The sequence below is a fragment of the Mytilus edulis genome, chromosome 11 (genome assembly GCF_963676685.1).
Source record: "Mytilus edulis chromosome 11, xbMytEdul2.2, whole genome shotgun sequence".
NCBI classification, from domain to species: Eukaryota; Metazoa; Mollusca; class Bivalvia; order Mytilida; family Mytilidae; genus Mytilus; species Mytilus edulis.
Genome location: NC_092354.1, coordinates 29,900,650 through 29,917,343, shown reverse-complemented (window position 1 = coordinate 29,917,343; position 16,694 = coordinate 29,900,650). Strand labels below are relative to the sequence as shown.

The 16,694-nt window shown below is 33.3% G+C and overlaps 3 protein-coding genes across 3 annotated transcripts; 2 read left to right on the top strand and 1 right to left on the bottom strand.

Moving 5' to 3' along the window:
- Positions 1-1,603: 1,603 nt before the first annotated feature.
- On the top strand, positions 1,604-6,366 carry LOC139494163 (uncharacterized). Its single transcript, XM_071282338.1, has 4 exons — positions 1,604-1,670; positions 2,394-2,943; positions 3,491-3,661; positions 6,285-6,366. The coding sequence occupies exons 1-4, from the start codon at positions 1,604-1,606 to the stop codon at positions 6,364-6,366; spliced, it is 870 nt and encodes a 289-aa protein (XP_071138439.1).
- Positions 6,367-6,936: 570 nt separating this feature from the next.
- LOC139494162 (uncharacterized) lies at positions 6,937-8,184 on the top strand. Its single transcript, XM_071282337.1, has 2 exons — positions 6,937-7,552; positions 8,049-8,184. The coding sequence occupies exons 1-2, from the start codon at positions 7,155-7,157 to the stop codon at positions 8,182-8,184; spliced, it is 534 nt and encodes a 177-aa protein (XP_071138438.1). The 5' UTR covers positions 6,937-7,154.
- A 212-nt stretch (positions 8,185-8,396) lies between these two features.
- On the bottom strand, positions 8,397-10,312 carry LOC139494161 (uncharacterized). The gene is made up of 3 exons (XM_071282336.1): positions 10,177-10,312; positions 9,042-9,223; positions 8,397-8,576 (listed from the first exon to the last, which is right to left on the bottom strand). The coding sequence occupies exons 1-3, from the start codon at positions 10,196-10,198 to the stop codon at positions 8,397-8,399; spliced, it is 384 nt and encodes a 127-aa protein (XP_071138437.1). The 5' UTR covers positions 10,199-10,312.
- Between the last annotated feature and the right edge of the window lie 6,382 nt (positions 10,313-16,694).

Below are 16,694 nucleotides of genomic sequence, written 5' to 3'. Positions count from 1 at the left end.
CATTGGGAACATGTTATTAAGGCGAACGGACCCAATGCCCAAGAAAAGCTGAAATTTAAGTAGCCCTCATCAAATTTTAGGGGCGTGTGGGCTCCTGCTAAGTTCAAATCCTGGGTGGGGGTTTTAAAAATCACTCTGATTTCAATAGGAAGAAATCAATTATCTGACACTGTTTTGTTATTTTTAAACCATTTTAAAAAAATAATACCCCCCCCCCCCCCCCTTTTTCCCCTTACAACTGCATTTCAGCGATTGTTAAAAAACCCAAAACGAATGATTGTTGCAATATATCTTGTCCAAGATTACTCTGAAGTCCAATGGCTGTTTTGCAAGACAAGCTGATGCCGTGGGAAGATATTAATTTGATATTTGGTATAGATTTATCATGACCAGTTAAAGTTTGAATCCAATACTACATTGTATAAGGTTAAAGATTAAATTTTGCTGCTTTATAATTTATTATTTCTCATTTTCTGTCTACATTAGGCAAAAGAAAAGAATATTACCATGATGACTGATGTAATTTTTATGCCAATCAAATTTCTCCCCAAGATGAGATTTTACATTATTGGGAAAAAGTGGTGTTGGATCAGGCAGTCCCTAATTTGATTTCTTCCTTGTGTAATTAAAAAAGGGTTGAAAGCTCAATGACTAAAAATTCATTCATCCAGCACTATGTATACATTTTCAACTTTTCCTTTAGCTTGCATGAAAATTAAAACAGAATAAATATGTCAATTTGACAATCATGATTTTAATAATGAATTAATATTCTGTTCAGTGTTGATGCATTTAATGTGATAAAAAATGTGACTGTTCTTGGAAGCAATTGTTCTTTAAAATTAATATGTATGCAAAATATTGTAGCCATGGTACACACAGGAATGGGCCCAGTACAAATTAACAACTTGCTTGCAACTTTAAATTTACCACCAGTTGTGCCGTCCACTCTTAAGAGAAGGGAACAAAAGATTGATACAACTCTGGAGACTGTAGCCAAAAAATCTTGTCTTGAGGCCCAAAAGGAAGAAATTGAAAAGGGAAATGGAAAGGTAAAAAACTTAAAACTCCAAATGATTATTTTTATATCAATTATCATGAATAAATATACAATATATGTACATTGTTGGAAAATATAAGATTTATTTGTATGAGCTTCAAAAACAGGAAGAAAAGCAAGGCTAATTGCTGAGCTTTTCTCCTGTTTCGTAGCAAAGAAAACTCATGGACTGGTGTAACTTACTTGAAAATAGTGATTATCGAAAAGTGCATGCACATGCACTCACTCACTACAATTGCATATATATATATAAACACCAAAATTTCTAAATAAGGGGCTGATTCAGGACTGGCTTGATGTTGATGAGGAACAATATTTTGGACATTTTTTTTTCAATGTAATTATGTTTTCTCCATCATTTTCATCAAATGGAAAACATTTTCAAATCTGTTGCCAAAATCTGCTTCTGTAAAAACAGCTTTTTTAGAATACAGGTAGACTGCTTTATAGATGGTTGGTTAGGCAACATCAAACAATTCAAATTTTATTTCTTGCCTAACATGAATTCTTCAGTACATGTATTAAAGATATGTATCTATTTTGATGGAAGTAAGCTTTGACGGTGGGTGGCAGAAAAGGGGTACAGGATGGAATTATAATAGTAATACAGGTGAGAATTTTTCTGTTTATTTTTACTTGTATGAAAATAAGAAAGATGTGGTATGATTGCTAAATTTAGACATTATTCCCTATAAACCAAAACATTTAGATATTAACAACTATATGTCCCACCATGGTCTTGAACAATGAGCAAAACCAATATTGCAAAGCAAGCTCTAAAGGGCCATGAAATGACAAATGGAAAACAATTTAAACGAAAAACTAACGACCTGATTTATGTACAAAAACAATGAATAAGAAAAAATAAAAGAACAAAGTGTCAGTGTCCCTTATGTTGCAGATTTTTTATCTGTCCAACTTAAACTTACTCGAAGATCAATAATCAAAAAATAAATTAGATTTTTAGTTATTTTGAACTTTTCATATTGCATGTACAAATGTATTGTTATCTTATAGTATTATATTATCTTAAAGAAATGTAAGCATTTGGAATCATTCGGAATGCTTACAATGCATTTTCCAATATAATTGATATTTTCAAGGGACATAACTCTTTTAAAAATAATTGATCTACACTGATTTTCTAATTTGTCCTAGACATTGCTGATAAAAAACAATGATATAAATGTCATAAAAATCTGGTAAAACTTGTACACATGTAATTTTACATGTAATTAATATTTACAAGAGGCATAACTCTTTTTACCTGTGCCTTCATGGTAATTTACCTGTTTGAAATCATTTTAAGTAAAAATAACGTTCATAATTTCAGGCCATGCATCATTAATTGGGAAAGAAACAGGAAAGGTACTGCAGTTCTCTCTTAGAAGTAAATCTTGCCAGATATGTGCCCTACATCAGAGCAAAAACCACACTATACCTGTACATGAATGTTCAAAAAACTGGGACGGTTCTAGTAAGGCAACGGAGCCTGACATGGCAATATCAATGGCCAGAGAGTTAGAGGGAACTGGATGTTCAATAGATGTCATCCATGGTGATAATGACTCTACCACAACTTCTCGTCTGAAAGCTGTTTTCCCTTCCATTGAGAAAAAAGATGACAGTAACCACACCAAAAAAGGCATCACATCAAAACTATATCAGCTTAGCCACAAATATAAAGTACTAAAACAACCAAATGTAATATCTTACATTGGGAGATGCTTCATGTACGCCATAAAAGAATGCCAGACAAAAGACCCAGAGAGTCTTAGAAAATCACTGGATATTATAGTTCCACATTTATATGGTGACCACTCTCTTTGTGCCAATGAAGATGTTACCTGGTGCAGTTATCAGAAGAATCCTTCTCATTTCAGGTATAGTACATAGTACTTTAAGAATTTTTTTTTTTATTTAAAATAGTTTAATGCTACTAATACTATTGTAAATATTAAGCATTTAATTTACTACTGAACTGGATATATTTAAAATTGGTTTGCAGCTTTAACTTCTTAACAATGATGCCTTGTAAAGTCTTCACAGCTTTAACCCCCAAAAGAACAGGGGAAAATAAGATGAGATGCCCGGGAAAAGTTCTTAAAAGTCTGTAATTCTCTTATACAGATTAAATATAACAAGTTCAATAACAAAAAGGTGTCCCAAAGGTGCCAAATATTCATGTATAAAAAGTTGTTAGTTGATACCAATATGTTAATATAAAATGTGTATATATAGGTAAATATAAAACAAGAATAAAAAAATATATGTCGAGATTCTTAGCCAATAAACACAGAAGTCAGATACTTGAGTTATGATAATGCTTTGTACATGTATTGTATAACTGATTTTTTTGTTTTGTTTTGTTTAAAAAGTTGTTTTGGGTTGTGATTTTTATCCTTAACATTTAAACAATCAATTTTATAGGTACCGCAGTTTACCGGAGGGTAAGCCTCTCACATGTCCAAGTCTTCAGACAGATCTAAAAGCCATTGTAAAAACCCAAAAAGATAGAGCTGCCTGCTTGACCAACTTAGGATCAACCCAAGCAAATGAGAATTTCAATTTCATAGTTTCAACAAAAGCTCCAAAAAACAAGTAAGATATCTGTTCATAATCATAATTATTAATTAACTACACTGTTATTGGACTTAATATGATGAAAACTGCCTATGCAATATAATGTGTAAACTGGGCCAATACAGAAGAACTCGGCCAATATAGATTTTTTTTCTGTATTGGCCGAGTTATTCTATATTGGCCGAGTTGACACAAGTGCAGAATTTCGGAACGTCTCTAGATTTTACATCGAAAGCAGAAACTGAAAGTAAACAGTTGTTTTGAAGACGCAGTTGTCATTTAGTTATCTTAAACATGCTGAAATTGTCAGTATGGCAAACATTTCAGGCAAAAGACGGTCATATTCATTTAAAAGGTATTTTGAAAGCAGATGATAGAACTATTTCAGGGTTGGGGAACGAGTAGATTATCACAAAGTTCATTTCTTGACGACCTCATAATTTCACGATTGTACACATCGATTTTAAATTAGTGTCTGCATAACACATGCAATGGCAGTACCTTTCCAATTACTATTTATGTGTTGCGTCTAAATTTAAGTTGTAACACTTTATAGTGACTGAAAAGGGTAGAAAAATTCATCAGATGAGAAAATGCTGAAGACACATGCATCTAATAAAAAGAAACAAACTGAGATTTGGAAAGTTCCACTTCAAGGTAAAAATATTTATCTCTTTTGAAATGAAATTAAAAAAATATTGTAACACTGTAGTTAATTAATAAAGATATTATTACGTGTATATCTGTATTGGCCTTGTTATTGGTCCTCGGCCAGCTGTATTGGCCTTCGGCTTCGCCACAGGCCAATACAGCAAGCCTCTGACCAATAACAAGGCCAATACAGAAATACTTACGTAATAATATCATATGAATAAGAATTTATATGATATAAAAAAGAAGATGTGGTATGATTGCCAATAAAACAACTCTCCACAAGAGATCAAAATAACACAAATCAATCACTGGCGGATCCAGAAATTTTCATTAGTGGGGGCCCACTGACTGCCCAAGAGAGGGCCCGCTCCAGTCATGCTTCAGTGATTCCCTATATAAGCAACCACATTTTTGAAATGTTTTTATCCTAAATATGCATGTTGATTGATTGATTGATTGTTGGTTGCTTTACGCCGCATTAGCACAAAAAGGCTATATCGCGGCGAGAGCCAATTCGAATATTTTTACAATTTAAAGCATATTTTTAAAATAAGACAAAAAGTCCTTCAATATACTAAAATTCTAGACTAAAGCAAATTGATTATTTACAAATAAAAATTAATATGAGTAAAATAACGTGATAAAAATTAAAAACGACTTAAATATAATAACATTTTTATATTCTATAATAAATTCCAATTTCTTTTAAAAATGCAACAATATTTGTAAATGGAACATTATTAAATAAATCATACATATTATTGACATTGAAATGCTTCTTACGAATATCAGCAAAGTCAATACAATTAATTAAAACATGTTTAGTAGTATACTTGCAGTTGCAAGGTACACATTGTGGTTCATCTTCATTTTTTAAAAGATACTCGTGTGTTATTCTAGTATGACCAATACGACATCTAGTAATAATACACTGATCTTTTCTGCACATAAAATTATTAAAAGGTTTACCTATATTAGGTTTAATTTCATGTAATTTATTATCATCTTTTTTACTCCATTCATTTTTTAAAATATTAAACACATATTCTCTAATATTAGATTTAAAATCAGTATATGGTATATCACAGTTAGATAAAGGGTCACCCAGGGCATGCTTTGCCTCAAGGTCTACAGCTGTGTTTCCAAGGATTCCAACATGACTCGGAACCCATAGAAATATTATTTCTTTCAGAAGAATTTTCAAATTCCTCATTACATATAAAATTTGGAGAATTGTTGGGTTTTTAATTTTAGTATTTTGTATAGCTTGTAAGCATGAAAGTGATTCAGAACATATAATAAATTTGGATTTATCTGAAGAAGCAATAAATTTCAAAGCCAAAATTATTGCTTCTGCTTCAGCAGTAAAGATGGATGCATCAGATGGCAAACGGAGAGTTGCAGCTCTGTCCCTGAAGACAGCAGCAGATGCAACTCTGTCGCCATCTTTTGATCCATCAGTATAGACAGTTGAAAAATCTGGATAATTGGCTTTAATTTCAGCATAGTGTTGCTGAATTAAAAGAGGATTTGTTTTATTTTTATTGTGTTCACGGAGATCAAATATCATTTTTGGTTTGGGAAGTTCCCATGGAGGACATTTGCAAATTTTAACTTGAGCAACAGATTTTAAATCAAAAGAAGCTAAATGTGGTTTTAAACGTATACCTAACGGAGGAATTTTATTTTCATGTTTTGCAAAAATATCTTCATAAATTGGATTAAAAACACAGCTGTAGGCAGGATTATCTGAATAGGCTTTTAGTTTGACAGCATATTGAAGTCCAAGCTTCAAACGTCTGTTAGAGAGTGAGTAAATATGCATGTAATCAGCCACGTAATAATTTATACATCAAACCAATCATTAATTCTGTCGACACTTGCCTCATTGTTCATTGTAAACATGTTGTTTTGCATTTAATTTTTCATACAAAAAATATTAGTTCAACTGCATTATAAATGAGACCTTCAACTTTAATATTTACAGGTCATTTGGATCAAGCAAATCTCTGACAGGGAGAATTTCAGCATCTGTTCTGCAGAAGAACGAGGGTCACAAGTATTTATAAAAGGTTTGTGTTAGATAGAACTATAAGTGATAAACAGGCAGGCAGATTAAACCTGGTATGTGGAATGGTTGTAAGGTTTACATGTCTGTCTGGCTTTGTTTCATCTGACCTTGATTTCATTTTAATGATTCTTTGGTTATTGTTAAGTTTTTATACGACCGCAAAATTTGAAAAAATGTTCGTCGTATATTGCTATCACGTTGGCGTCGTCGTCGTCGTCGTCCGAATACTTTTAGTTTTCGCACTCTAACTTTAGTAAAAGTGAATGGAAATCTATGAAATTTTAACACAAGGTTTATGACCACTAAAGGAAAATTGGTATTGATTTTGGGAGTTTTGGTCCCAACATTTTAGGAAGTAGGGGCCAAAAAGGGCCCAAATAAGCATTTTCTTGGTTTTCGCACTATAACTTAAGTTTAAGTTAATAGAAATCTATGAAATTTTGACACAAGGTTTATGACCACAAAAGAACGGTTGGGATTGATTTTGGGAGTTTTGGTTTCAACAGTTTAGGAATTAGGGGCCAAAAAAGGGCCCAAATAGGGCCCCCCCAAAAAAATAGGTGTGTTTCCGGTCGCCCGACCGACCCTAATTTTTTGGCGCCGACCCTAACTTTTTTTTCCCGGAAAAAAAAAAAAAAAAAAAAAAATCCGGATTATTTTCGTTTTTTTCCGGAAACGGTTTTTGTTTAGTATAGCCTTTGAATGGCATCTTTTAAACGTTTGATTTCAAATAAAATTTTAATACAGTAAGCATTTGTGTGATACAGATTGAAGTCAAACAACGGCATGGCTTCTGCTATGGCCATCAGTCAAAGTGTGTTATCAATAACAATCAATGAGTGTCCACACAGGAACGAGAAAAAAAGTATAATAGCCCCATTTTCTAATTCTACCACCTTTATTGATATATTCAATCAGTATCATAACTTTGGATTAAAGAACAATGAATTTACTGTGACTGGAAAAAACCATGAAATATCTCCCACATTGACAGTTGGGGAAGTTGTGCAGCTTTTTAATGTGAGGGACTTTAAATTCAAGTGTGTTGTTCCAGAATCTGACACTTTTGAACTTTTATCAAATAGTGTCAAGGATGCTGCAGAGAAAGCAACCAAACATGCAGTGAACGCTTTTCAACTGTTGATGGCTGGGGGAAGATCCTTCCCAGCATTAAAATCAGGAAGGTAGAGTATACCATGAATTGAAATCTATAACTTTAGTCCAATATCTTTCAGGGTAGAATTCATGACATCATACTCTATAAATGTTGTCTGTCCCAGAATTCTACCTTCATCATTATCTACCCCCCACCCGGCCTTTCATCTGTTTCATGCACAAGGTATATTTTTTTCTGTTTTTGCTGGAAAATGGCCACAATTAACAAACTATTTATCCTGACATGAATATGGTGTGCATACAGAGCATGCAGAGTGGGTATGTTCAAAAATAAACAGGAGCCTTTAACTGACGCACAACACAGTTTAAATGTGGCGTATTATTAAAATCAAACGTGCAATATAAATTAAACAATATATTAATATTTCATTTCAATACATTGAAAGAACGGTACAATTTTCGAAGGAGTTTATATTTACTTTAATGCATACAACAGTTTTAGTATTGCTGGACCAATTAAGATTCATATTATTAAAATATAAAAATGCATTTAAATTATTTCAGTGTTGGGTCGAAACCACCAAATTTAAACAGAAAGAATGAAATGTTCAACAAACTTATTGACAAGTTAAAGACAGAGGGTTTAGATTTCCCGAGAACGTCAGCAGCATCAGATGGTTCTTATTTTGTTCAGGTATAATCACAGGCAGCATAAATTAATTTGTTATAAAAAGTGCAGTTTCTCCACTACAACATTTCCACTTTTTATACTAGTATCTACCATCACACAGGGCATTGTTGAAGCCTTGTTTCCATATAGCCTGTTAAATGCATCAAAATGTTTCCACGTACATCGGTTATTGCCTGTGTGATTGTTCGAATCCATTACTTCTTTGTATTTTTTTTAAAGATTTAAAGATTTTTCCATTTATTGATAACCTGTTTACTAGAAACAGTTACTCCTTCCTGATTCATTTGTTTTACTATTTTTCCCCACAGTGTATCATGTTGTTTTGTGCCATTGAATGCATCTTCCATATCTCCACGAATGGTCATCAATAACTTCTCTTCTTTTTCGGTCCAATTGTGGATCTAAGTAAAATATAAATAATGTAATGGCATATGATCACTACCAGAAACAACATGTACAATTTTGAATATATATATATTTTATTTCAACTTAGTTTTTCCATTAGTATTTTATGAAATTCTTCAAAATTTAAGACCAGTGAGTCTGTTGTCTGTACATGATTCACTGGGACAGATTGGAGTCCGTAGGCAGATTCAATACTTTGTAAGGTACTGACATTATCAGAATTTGAAAGAGACGAAAAACATACTGTTTCCTCATCGGAATAATCAGGGGTACATTTTGTAGCATGGATAACTTTTTGTCTATATAAATATAATTTCTCCATGTGTAGCAATGTTTGCGTTCAGGTTCCTTTCCATCAGTTGTTTTTTTGAAAGACCTTTTATGAATTTCTTGGTCTTTTTCTTTATCTTCTTTTTTTCTTTTTTCTTTTGTTTCTTATCACAGATATTTAAATTGTTTACCGAATCAGTAATTTGCTGAACTGGAGGGTTTTCAGTTTCTGCTGGGCTCTCAGGCTGAACATTGGTGCTTCCAGGCTCATTTTCTGGGTTCACAGGTAGAACTGCTTGCACGGTATCAAAGGGATCTTCATTTCCAGTGTTTCTTATAATGGCAGCATATACTTCTTTTTTCAATTCTGGATCTGTAATTAATAATTCTATACTCTTAATATATTAAAACCACAAGTTAAAAATAATTTATACAATGTATATAATAAAATAAAACAAAAAATGCCTATATATCATGTATATGATTTTCAATAGTAATTAGCACCAATCAGTTTTTGTGAAAACAGACAGATTGTTCTAGCAGATATGATCTACATGCATATGTCAAAAATATCATAAATACTGGTACGTCCATCATGCAACAGTCTTCAGGAAAAAAAATTCAACTTACATTTTAAAAAATTTCTTAACATCAAACTGGCTTGATATTTCTCATTTTTTGGAAAATTTTGAAAGTCTGACCATGATTTATCTGACCCGGGTCGTCAGGCTAGTGGCCAATTCAAATACAGCTGCAGGGAATAAATCAGAGGCAGGCTCATTTTAGAAACCTGTATAGCTCACCTGAAGACAAAGTGATTTTTTACAGAAGAGTTTAAATTGACTTTTTCATAAGGTCTTCTGTTAGTTTGTTTCAAATTGGTAAAGTGGGCTCAGAAAAAGATCTTAGTGGTTTTCCTGCAGGTTCCTTTGTTCGGATTTGTCTGTGTTTAAGCACTAATGCACATTTGAACATTTTATTATTCTACACATAATTTTGAATGAAGTTTAACCCTACTATTTTATAAAATGTTAGATATTGCCTTGTATCTTTGCAGGTGTGATGCTGTCTTCTCAAACCGGTACTACAGTCATTGCCAGTGTTGAAGGCATCTTGAACTTGCATTAAGACGAGAATATTTTCTATGTGTAGAAGATCTCACTTCACATTTCAAGATGAAGAATAGCAATGAAAGTGCTGTTCCTTTGCTCCAATATTCTTCTTGTACATGTAGTTTCCATTTTATGTCAGGGTCATGTACACAGTCACTATTTCCTTCCTTACACATTTAGTATACTAAAATAATATTGATCAACTTAAACTTACCACAATCAGGAGCGTTTATCATAGCAGCCAACTCTGTAGTTATATTGCCTTCATAAGTTTTATTAGGGCCTACGATTTTTATTTTCACACTGAAATTGAAAATTTACATTTTAATTCTAGATTCAAAAGTGCATCATACATATTTCTCCTCTGCTAACCATATTTTACATTATATATAAAGTCATATATAAGCATCTAAAAAAGAAGCAAAACACCATAAAAAATAAAGGGCTGCAGCATGATATGATTGATTTTTTTGACAAGGGAAAGCTGAACAAGTCTGTCGAGAGCAAGTATGGACTTTTATTCGTTCATAGTGTATTAATCAACTTTTTTTGATGGAGTTAAGCCTGTCAATTGAAATTTTATCGTGTGGTTTTTCTATGTTGTGAACTCATGCTATTGTTTCAGAAAAAGGGAGAAGGTTTGGTACCATTAAAACGTTTAATCCAGCTGCAAATGTTTGCACCTGTTCTAAGTCAGGAATCTGATGTACAGCAGGTGTCGTTTGTTTATGTAATTTATATGTGTTTCTCGATTTTTTTATATAGATTAGACAGTTGGTTTTCCAGTTTGAATGGTTTTACACTAGTAATTTTGGGGCCCTTTATAGCTTGTTGTTCGGTGTGAGCCAAGGCTCCGTGTTGAAGGCCGTACATTGACCTATAACGGTTTACTTTTTTAAATTGTCATTTGGATGGAGAGTTATCTCATTGGCACTTACACAACATCTTCCTATATCTATAGTACTTGTTTAAAATTGTACCTCTTGTAAAGAGAATCTCAATATGGTCAATGAAAAAATTACATCCAAATTCGATGCTGAATGGCAAGCTACTTTTCAGGTACTTTGCATGCATGATGGAGTTTGAATGGTAAACAGGACATTTTCATTTTGATTGCCCCTTGCTGTCGATTTTATTGATTGAGTCAAACTAGATTAGTAGATAGCCTTCCGTGTCTGATGTTCAGGTCTATGCTTAAGCGTACATCAAAAGCGTTCATCAATGTTATAATAGTGAACAGAATTGCCTATGATATGGAAATCTATGTGATAATAAGAAATGAGAACTGTTAACTGTGTAGATAAAGTGTTGGTGGGGTATGTACAGTGTACAAAGTTTTGGTTCAACCAATATATTTTTTTATCTAACAAATCATTGGCAGATCCACAGGGAAGGGGGGCTTCCGGGGGTTGGAATCTCACTTTTTTTTTGCCGATCAATGCATTTGAATGAGAACTTATAGTTGGAACCACCCACCTTTTTAAAATGGCCGGATCCGCCCCTGCAGATTGTATTAGCAGCTGATTTGTGCACCATTGTTATTGTGACCGTGTATCTATAAAGTGGCAATAATTCATAGTATTTTAAAGAGTATAATTCACACTGACTTAAGACAACAGTGTCAGTGGAATCATCTGACAGAGTTGGCAAATACATGAATACCATACCTGGAGCCAGGGGGGGTTGGACGAACCCCCTCCCCCTTGAAAACAAATTCGGTTCGAATTGTGACTGTTAAAGTCGAGTTTGTGAGTCAATCCAACCCCCTTTGGAGATTCCTGGCTACGGGCCTGAATACAGGATAGGTACATGTATTTATAAAAAAAGGTATAAACATTTTGACTATTTATTTGTATGAAAAATGACCGCCTGCTGATTTCAAATAATTCAATTCATCAAGCGTTTTCATGAAATTGTTGTTATTTATGTCAACGATGTGATGAAAATCTTTAAACAAGAGTAAAGTTCTTTTTTACAATCTGCAACTTACATATTACTTCCACCGGTCGCCATTTTGAAACTCTTCCAACCCTGACAAGAATCTGGGTTCCACGAGTTAACGGGTCACTACGTCACGAGAGTACGGATCTTACTTGTCCAGGTGTTGATCGAGTGCCTAGAGTTAACTCTAGAGTTTCACCTGAACACGGCCGATGATGACTGCTGTACCCGTATTTTGACTATTTCATTTATTTACTTCTGTTTAGTTCATGCATCATTGTAACTATAACAATTTGATGAGACTGTCGTACTTTATGAGAGGTTTAGCGCTGTAAAACCAGGTTGAATCAACCAATTTGATTTGTTAAAAGCGTCCTCCTGGAAACCGTGTATATTTAATATTAGGTTAGTTGGGTGGCGGGGCTTATTTCATATATGGTTAGAAGTAAAGTTACGTCTCTTTAGATTCCATTTAAGGTAATAAGGAGGCGGGGCTCATTTCATACATGGTTAGTAGTGGTGTTAGTCCGTTTAGAAAAACAAAACAGTACTGAGAAAAAATCTTAAAGGTTTCAACCGACGAAAAAAGTGATGATAAAGTGAAATGAATTCATAAAATATATTTAAATCTAACAAGTTGTCATTGTTGGCATCTGTTTTTGTAGGATCATAGGAAGTAGTTTCTTAATCATGTTAATGCTACCTGTATTGAAGACTTGCTCATTTTCATAGGTCACTAGTCTTAAATTATACACGTTAAGATAAATTTGTTACATAGGGTGCCAGTGACGTAATGGGTACATATGGGGTCAGTAAATTCCATATGGGAATTCGACAACCAGTATTCACCCAAATTTTATGTTTTTTACAGATGAAAAGGACAAAAAGGACTAAATGTAATTTTAAAAGGCTTCAAACAACTCATATGGCAAAATCAAAGGTTCTTTATTCAAATGATTTGCACCAGGTGACTTTGTCCCTTTTGATCAAATTACTTCTCTTAGCTAAAGATTGAAAATATAATTTATTTAAGATTTGCGGATAATCACGTCCTTTTCCGTCATGTATCTAAAACTAATGTATCTTTAAAAACTTCCTTTGGCGGAAAATTACAAAAAAATGCTGTGTAATTCTAAGGGAAAATGCTTAAAATTTGACTTTTTACGAAATGGGAAGGTTGAAATCATCATGTTTTTAAAAGAATTTGGCCGAAAACTTAAGAAAGCAGGTAAGTTATTTAACTTTAAAATTCAACCTACAAGGTGTTTCCCTATATGCGAACAAATCATGAACAACATCTTGCATATGTATTTCTGTTTTGAATCCTTCTATTTTACGATTTTCCGTCATTTTATATGATCTTATATAGCAATTATACTATGACTACGCTTCCGATTTTTAAACTAAAAAGGCCGAAAGATTTTAGAGTAGACAATGCCCATTTGTACACGGACAGAAGCCTAAAAACATGTACAATTCACCTATATGCGAACAAATTGTTCATTCGAGATAGATATTGGCATATTGACATTTTTATTTAAGGGGCTTATATAATTATTGTAATGGCTGTTGTCATGATAAGGCAACATGGCCGTTATGCAAATTAGCAAAATACCCCAAATTGTGCCATATGTTATAGTTCATACAAGCAAACTAATGGAAATCTAAAAGGTACAAAATGTAACATGGCCATTCCATAAAGTGAAACTCCTAAAAGAAAGAAGATTGATTGATTGATTGTTGGTTGCTTAACGTCCAGTGGCAAGAAAGAAAGAAGATCAATGAAAGTAATGGAAAAACACCACCACAGAAGACACCATCACAAAAGAAGAAGAAGAGAAAAATAACAACAGAATGTACTGATGACAATACTAAGACAAAGGTAAGTTTACAATATACATTTTTGGCTCTATTTATTGTAGTATCAAGATTGATTGATTGTTGGTTGCTTAACGTCCAGTGGCAAATATTTCATGCATATTCAGGACGAGAACAAGTTCATAATAAATACAATAGGTAGGTTGATACGATAGAGGTCATATGGGATGATGGTCGGGGAAATTTGGACCCTCTTAGACATTATTATTTCAGCACAATATATGAGCAAACAATAAACCTGTATTTAAAAAGGCTTTCACGTCAATACCATATAAAATATAAAGTTCTCAATAAACAAATAAACAGGTCTGATAGCACACAGAAGGATTATGATAAATTATAAAACTTTGCTGTTAATGAGTATGTAGTTTAATTGGTGGAAGCTTTTGATTTATGATTCATTATTTTCTATGAGTTATTCCCCATTGCTCCAGATGGTATATGTGATACAATTGCATCTTATTTAAAACAATACAACATTTCATGAAGCTAATAAATGAAAAGAACATACAAATGTTCACATCAACAAGGTTTTTTTATTAGTTTACTAACCCCCAAGCGTGACTGGGGTATAGAAATATGGTCACTTGGTCTTTTCCCGACCGGCAGTAAAACGCTAGCCGAAGTGGGGCGTCCGTTTGGCTGTGCGGGATGTATCAAGTTCGCAGTCATGTCCGGTCTGAAGGGGGACGTTAAATCCGATGCCTCGTGTAAAGAGAGTGCCACGCTCTTTGCACGTTAAGAACCCTTGCAACAACTTTTTGAGGGGTCCGTAGGTGGCCTGTTGCAAGGCAAAATTTCTGTCCCTATCCATATACCCTCCTTTTCCGGTGGCAGTCCAAATTTCTCCGACCATAATTCCTGAATGGCCTCTATTGTATCAACCTACCTATTGTATTTATTGTGAACTTGTTCTCGTCCTGAATATGCATGAAATATGTGCCACTGGACGTTAAGCAACCAATAATCAATCAATCAATATTAGTTGACTATTGTTGGTGTTAAGAGTCTTTTAAATATATAGGAATCTGGTAATATTTTGAATGCCAGAGTACAACTTGTAGATGTGGGGTATGTACAGATGCTTACAAAGGATCTTTTGTTATTAGCATCAGGTATATCAATGTTTTTTTTATCTTTTCAGCCAAGAGAGACGAAAGTATTACAAACATTGTGCTAAGAGCAGAAAGGAGCCAAACAAATATATGTCCATCATAATTGAAGGAATGGACCAGCAGAAGACATTTATACCAAATTTTATGCATATGAGCAAATTTATGTCAAGAATGTGGCGCTTGAGAACGCACTTAGTCGGTACCATTGTTCATGGCGTAGGGGTTTAGGGCAGCTTTTACTAATTTCAATGGCCTCATTCTACGAATTTAACCTTACCAATCCTGGTTCATGTATTTTTTTCTTTTATAGGATTCAATTCCATACATTTTATACCTTCAAATGGACAATTGTTCAAGAGAGAACAAAAACCGGTAAGTTGTACATGGTAAAATAAAAAATAAGGATTTTATTCCAAATTTTGTTCTCTTATATTTAATGCGTTTCCCTCGGTTTTAGTTTGTTACCCCAATTTTGTTTTTTGTCCATGGATTTTTTAGTTTTGAACAGCGGTATACTACTGTTGCCTTTGTTTACTTTGAAAAAGCTTTATCAATAGTTCCAGGTAAGTAACTTAAAGAGCACATATTGAAATACTAGATCTTTCATAACTGCACAAATATACATACACAAAAAATTGTTAAAAACGAATGTTGAAAATGAATGCTGAATGTTAACAACGAATGTTGAAAGCTGAAGATCGAATGTTGCAAACGAAAGTTGAATGTTGAAAACGAATGTTGAAAACGAATGTTGAAAACGGATATTGAATGTTCAAAACGAATGTTGAAAGTTAAAAATCGAATGTTGCAAACAAAAGTTGAATGTTGAAAACAAATGTTGAATGTTGAAAAATGAAAATTGCATGTTGTGAACGATTGTTGAATGTTGAAAGCGAATGTTGAAAGTTGAAAACAAATGTTTAAAACGAATGTTGAATGTTACAAACGAATGTTGAAAGTTGAAAATAGAAAGTTGAATTTTGGAAATCGAGTGTTGCAAACGAAAGTTGAATGTTGAAAACGAATGTTGAATGTTGAAAATCGAATGTTAAATGTTAACAAACAATTGTTGAATGTTAAAACGAATGTTGAAAACAAATGTTCAATGATGAAAATCAAATGTTAAATGTTAACAAACAATTGTTGATTATTGAAAACGAATGTTGAAAGTTGAAAACGAATGTTGAATTTTGAAAACGAATGTGATCCATGCAAAAGTCAAAACGGTACACTTTTGAGTTTTGTTGCGATGACTTTCTAAAATGTATGTTTCGTTCCCCGGTTTCTTCCAGTTAATCGACCAATGTAACCCATTTCTATATATATATGTTTACAATAGCTTTTTGAACCATCTGTTTGAAAAACCAAAGTTCTTTGTATCAACTGTCTGACCATTTCAAACATCAGCAGACGAGCGTCCTTTTGTGTCATAGAACGACTACGGTGAAAAGATTTCCGGGTTTCCGTATTCGAGGATCCAAGTAAGTATAATGACTCGAGTCAAATATATGTGAGAGTTAACTTAGTCTGGAATCGAGAATGCGGAATTAAATAAGGACAACAAAACAAAGTTAGTTAAAAAGCAAAAATATAGAATAAAGGATCATTATTCTCAGAGCACATGCCCCCCTTTTCTTGGACATTTTTTTTTTTGGTAAACTGATTAATCAGACAAGACTTCAAGACTTCGAGAACTTTGCCTTTTCCCGTGTATTTCTTTTTTATGCGACAATTCTTTACTTATATAATGATGTTTTTTGCTGGTATTTACTGATTATGTCAAAGTCATGTGATTCGC

Bases quoted from the DNA above. Each gene is read 5' to 3' on its own strand.
- LOC139494163 (XM_071282338.1), top strand. From the start codon at position 1,604: ATGGAAGTAAGCTTTGACGGTGGGTGGCAGAAAAGGGGTACAGGATGG. The intron at 2,944-3,490 runs GTATAGTACATA...TCAATTTTATAG, and splicing joins AAGAATCCTTCTCATTTCAG to GTACCGCAGTTTACCGGAGG. The intron at 3,662-6,284 runs GTAAGATATCTG...TAATATTTACAG, and splicing joins ACAAAAGCTCCAAAAAACAA to GTCATTTGGATCAAGCAAAT.
- LOC139494162 (XM_071282337.1), top strand. From the start codon at position 7,155: ATGGCTTCTGCTATGGCCATCAGTCAAAGTGTGTTATCAATAACAATC. The intron at 7,553-8,048 runs GTAGAGTATACC...AAATTATTTCAG, and splicing joins CCAGCATTAAAATCAGGAAG to TGTTGGGTCGAAACCACCAA.
- LOC139494161 (XM_071282336.1), bottom strand. From the start codon at position 10,198: ATGATAAACGCTCCTGATTGTG. The intron at 9,224-10,176 runs GTAAGTTTAAGT...TATTAATTACAG, and splicing joins GATAAACGCTCCTGATTGTG to ATCCAGAATTGAAAAAAGAA. The intron at 8,577-9,041 runs GTAAACAATTTA...TATTTTACTTAG, and splicing joins TTCAGCAAATTACTGATTCG to ATCCACAATTGGACCGAAAA.